At 50.8% G+C, this 5,089-nt stretch overlaps 1 protein-coding gene across 1 annotated transcript; it reads left to right on the plus strand.

Moving 5' to 3' along the window:
* The first annotated feature begins 262 nt into the window (after positions 1-262).
* SYCE1 (synaptonemal complex central element protein 1) lies at positions 263-5,089 on the plus strand. Its single transcript, XM_040991694.1, has 12 exons — positions 263-317; positions 1,438-1,497; positions 1,777-1,851; positions 2,369-2,416; positions 2,593-2,647; positions 3,132-3,221; positions 3,407-3,470; positions 4,113-4,179; positions 4,247-4,370; positions 4,436-4,546; positions 4,672-4,759; positions 4,968-5,089. Exons 1-12 carry the CDS (start codon positions 290-292, stop codon positions 5,031-5,033), a joined length of 876 nt encoding a protein of 291 aa, XP_040847628.1. The 5' UTR covers positions 263-289; the 3' UTR covers positions 5,034-5,089.

Raw genomic sequence — 5,089 nt, forward strand, 5'->3', positions numbered from 1 at the left:
CCTCACTGGAGAAGAGCTGCCGACCCCGACTGACCTATGGAGCCCTGATTGACTTATGCAGCCCTGACTGACCTAACCCTAGCACTAACCCTGACTGACTTCGCGGTCAGCAGCCGCCTCACCAGAGAAGAGCTCCAAGGTCTTCGGGGATTTCCTTCCAAGGCGCCCTGCTGCCAGTCGTGCCGGGATGGAGTGCACCGGGTCTAGTCGAGGGCTGTGGGATCCCCGAGCTACCCGGTGCCGTGTCCCCACAGGGCAGGACAAAGCATCCCAGAAGGTCGAAGACTTGATGGAAATGGTGAAGAAGCTGCAGAAAGGTGCGGTGTGGCTTGTGTGAGGTTTGGGTCCAGGCTCCGTTCCAGGCCCTGCCATTTACTGCGTTGTGAAACTTTTAAAAGGATTTGTTTGCTTGTTTGTTTGTTTGTTTGTTTGAAAGGAACAGCTACAAAGAGTCAGGGAGGGTTGGTGAATCTTGGATCTCTGGCTCCTTCCCTAAATGGCTGGGCCAGACAGAAGTAGGAACTTCCTCCTGGTCTCCCACGTGGGTGCAGGCCCAAGGGCTGGGCTCTTTGGCTGATTTCCCAGGCTCATTAGCAGGAGTGGGATCGTAAGTGGAGCAGCAGGGACTTGAACCAGCACTCATATGGGATACTGGCATCATGAGCAGCGGCTTAGCCACTGTGCCATAACACTGGCCCTCTCATTTTATTACAAAAGACAGAAAGAGAAGAATTTCCTGTTCTCTGGTTCACTCCCCAAATGCCTGACTGAAGTTAGCAGCTGGGGACATGTACCTGAGAATTTGTTGCCTCCCATGGTATATGTGCATGGGAAGCTGGAAATGAGAGAGAAACTGGGATAGAACCCAGCCGCTCTGATGTGAGATGTGAGCATCTCAAGCAGTGTCAAATAGTGCACTTCATTTCGTTTAAAATTTAATTCCTTGAACTGAAAATAGGGCTCTATAACTCAGAATGAAAGAAGTAGATGGGGATGAAGGCAGTATTTTTTTCTGTACCCTGTTGCAGTACCTTCGATTCAGAGGTTTTCATTCACCCCTTCTTCCTTTGCACCTCATTCTGCACTGCTTGCTGTGGCTCCCCAGGCTCTTCCCAGCCTTGTTCCACTTCAGGATGGACTCTGTGTTGACTCCTCCCACACAGCCCAGGGCAATGGAGATTCCTTCCTGTATCTGAGAAACACTTCCAACACCTTCACTGTTTAGCCCCTTGTCTTATTTAATTTCTCTTGACCTGGGTCAGGATCTCCAGGTGTCAGTTTCTTGTCTCCCAAGCAGCATGTGACCCTGTGAATGGTCCACAGAGCCAGTGTCCAACGTGTGTAATCAGTAGCTCTCTGTAATGGAGGAAGCAGAGGTTGGCTGGCACCGTTACCTCCTGCTCTGTCAATGACTGCATCTTTGTTTCCTCTCTGTAGTGGGAAGCCTAGAGCCCAGAGTTGAGATCCTGATTAACCGCATTAATGAGGTTCAACAAGGTAGGCTTGGAGACCTTTACCTGCAGCCAGGAGCTACACGATGTGTAAGGATCCTTGTTTTAAAATTGCAGATAGTTACAACAGCAGAGCATTAAATAAAGTACCAGATCTTTCCACATGGAACTCCCATAGTCACATAAAGAAGCATTACCTCCTCTGTAAAATTTAGACTTCTCTATGTTTGCTCGAAAACAAATGTGAAATGGTACTGTTTGCAAGAGAGTGGTGTGTCTAGAGACTGCACTTACAAAGTGTCTGCCCTTCTGTTCATTGTTGAAGCAAAAAAGAAAGCCAGTGAGGAGCTGGGAGAGGCCCGATGTGTCTGGGAGGCCCTGCAAAAGGAACTGGACTCACGTATGTAAACTGGCTGTTGCCCAGAAGCAGCTGCAGCACCTCTAGCTTCCCTGGCCTGGATACTCCAGTTACTCAGCCCTGCCCCTCCTCCCTTTCCCCTCTGCTGACATAGTACCCTCCCATCTCACGCCATACACAGAGGGCCTTGTTGGGATTCTCCATAATTCCACAGATCCTTTTGTACAGATCCTTTTGCCTCACATTGTCACTCAAGATCTTCCGTCTTCTACACATGCCCCTTCCTGTTTGATGCATTTGTTCATAGCCCTCATCCCATTTCATGTGGGCTATTTATTTTCTTCTGTGCTTTTCATTTTATTCCATAGAGTCCTCACAACCACCCTTAATAAATGTCAGAATTCCTCAATATTTACAGGGAAAGTGGGCACAGAGGGGAGAGGCTTATGTTTGGGCTGGAGCCAGGGTAGTACTTAATCTTCAGTGTGACGTTGACCAGCCAGTTCTTGAGAGTTTGATGAGTCATTCCTGATGTCTGAAATTTTGCTGTGTCTTCTAGTGCATGGAGAGAAAATACGTGTGAAGGAGATCTTGAGCAAAAACCAAGGTATTTACAGATTTTCAGTCTCCAGGCTTTTAAATTTGACACCTGGAAGCAACTCTGTCTGTAGCAGCTGAAGGCGTTTGATACCTGCCTCAGCCTCTAATGTCACTCACTGTCCATGGACCTGGCCTGCTCTGGTCCTGTTCTGACAAGCCCGCAGACTATTGCTTTCTCTACAGAGACCCTAAGAATCCTCCGGCTGCACTGCAAGGAGAAGGAAAGTGAGGCACAGAGGTAAGAGCTTCATTTTGGTGGAGCAGAGAAAACAAAGGGGAGAAGTCTCAGACCCTGTGTACGGTGGGAGATCAAAGGGTGTTTCCCCTCGGCTGTGATGGCTGAGGGCAGTGGAAGGGCCATCCATCGTTACCAACCACGATTCTTGGCTTGTCCTCATTGCATGACTTTACAGTGGCTCCTTGGCTGTTTGCGCATTCCTCATCAAGCCACCCTTTGTCCATGTTATATGTCCTACGTCACAGACCGTGGCACACTGAAGTTGAAGTGTTTGGGGGAAATTATGGTGTTGATGTGCATGTGCATGAGCATTTGGCCATGCCTCTTGTTCTCCCTGAACCTCACAATACTTCGAGGAAGCAAGTGCTCCTGTCACACTCCAACCATCACTGTTTTCCAGAGCAGGACCTCAGCAGACAGGGACAAAACCCTCAGAGCAGGGAGCCCATCAAGGGAATTCTGAGGATGCCTTTTCCCTTCCCAGGAAACACACCATGTTGCAAGAGTACAAGGAGCGGATATTTGTCCTGAACTCCCAGATTGAGGAAGAGAAGAACAAACAGAGGCAGCTGAGGTAAATCTAATGCCTACAGCCAGGGGCAGTCAGATGGACTATAGATGAAGATAGTATCAGGATTACAAGTTGACTGAGTGGAGCGTTGAAGTGCCAAGCCCCAAAGTCTGCCTGAGTTCACTTGGTCTTGGCCAGGCTTTGGGAGTCTGTGTCCATGGCCTCCTGTGCCTATGTTTGACCCCCAGGTTGAATTTTGAGGAACAGTTGGAAGATCTGATGGACCAGCACAAGGACCTGTGGGAATCCCATGTGAGTCACTCAAAGCCATCCATCCCATCTTCTATGTGTCCTCTAGCAGCACCAAGCCTTCTTCCTGAGCAAGTCCTCAGGACCTTAATGTCAGTATTACCCTCAACTCACTAGTGACCTCATCGCCAATCTTGCCCATCCATCCTGCTGCAGTCCTGGGTCTGTTTAATGCAGTTTGACAAGGATGGGGTTCATGAACACACATAGGGCTTTCATGGATACAGACAGTTAATGGGAACCAAGAAGAAATCAGGGAATGAAAAACAGGAAGGATTGCATGAGGAAAGAGAGACACTGCAGTGCTGTGCTTGGCTGGTCAGAGAGCAGTCCCCATGGCAGTGGTCTCAGGACTCTGATCCCAGGGCCACTGTCAATGCTTGAACAATCACTGAACATCACCAGTTATGTGAGTCCTCTACCACAGAATTGTGTGTGGTAGCTGGAGTGGAGGACATCCTTGGGGAGGGAATGGCCAGTACACAGGCCCTAAGGCTGGACTACAGCGGGTGTGCATGGTGGAGCCGAGTTGGAGGAGGGGAGGCTGAGTAAGGGAGTGACTGAATTAGGGCAGCATTCTCTGAAGTGTGTAGATGGGGGGTGTGTAGCCAGCAGGTGTAGACAGGCCTACTTTCTGACCCTCAGAGGCCAGAGCGACTGGCAAGAGAGATCTGTGCCCTGGACAGCAGCAAGGAGCAGCTTCTCAAGGAAGGTAAGACCCATGGAGGAGGGTGGCCCTCAGCAGCCCTCCTGTGCTCATTCACATCTTCCTGCTGCAGAGAAGCTGGTGGAGGTGAAGCTACAGGACGTGAAACATCGGCTGTGCTCGCTGTGTGGTGCTGAGGGACCCTCCACCATTGCTGAGGGTCTCTTTCTTCGTAGCCAGGAGGCCGTAGCAGCAGTGTAAGCTGTGGGGTGTGGGCCAAGAATGGGCGATGGCTGTTCTGACCCTGCTCCCTGGCCTACAGGCAGCTATTTCAGGAGGAGAACAGGAAGGCTGAGGAGCTGCTGGAGGGCAGTGCCCAGCATCACCAGCAACTGCAGCAAAAATGCCAGCAGCTGCAGCAGAGGCGACAGAGGTGAGCATGTGGCACCATGCACTAACCCTTGCAGGAGAATGAGCAGGGCACTCACTTCTGGGTCTTCTCATCCTCCCATCTTTCCTCCATTCCTCTCCTCCCTCATTCTACCTGTTCCTGTCCAGACTGAAAGAGGAATTGGAAAAACATGGAGTGCAAGTCCCTGCCCAAACCCAGAGCCTGCAAGAACAGGAGGCTGCTCTGGAAGAGGTGGTGAGCCCCAGAATGAGCAACAGGGAGGCAAGGAGGCTTGCAGAGGGGCGATGGGAAAGAGGAGATGGGAAGGATCCTGAGAATGATTGGTGGATGTGTCAGAGAACCAATGGTCCTGTGGAGAATACAGGTGTGGAGGCCTGGCAGCACGGGGTACCCTGGAGGAGCAGTATGGAGACACTCCAGTCCTGATCCTGATACCCTGCAGGCCATTCCGAAACCTGTGGAAGCTCATGAGGAGAATGGCATGGAGCAGAGCCTGGGGCCCTTGTAGACCAGAAGGACACACCTCACCTGAACAGCAGGAAATAAAGGAGATAGTTTGCTACA

The sequence above is a fragment of the Ochotona curzoniae genome, unplaced genomic scaffold (genome assembly GCF_017591425.1).
Source record: "Ochotona curzoniae isolate NIBS_2020 unplaced genomic scaffold, NIBS_Ocur_1.0 contig_66, whole genome shotgun sequence".
Classification (NCBI taxonomy): Eukaryota; Metazoa; Chordata; class Mammalia; order Lagomorpha; family Ochotonidae; genus Ochotona; species Ochotona curzoniae.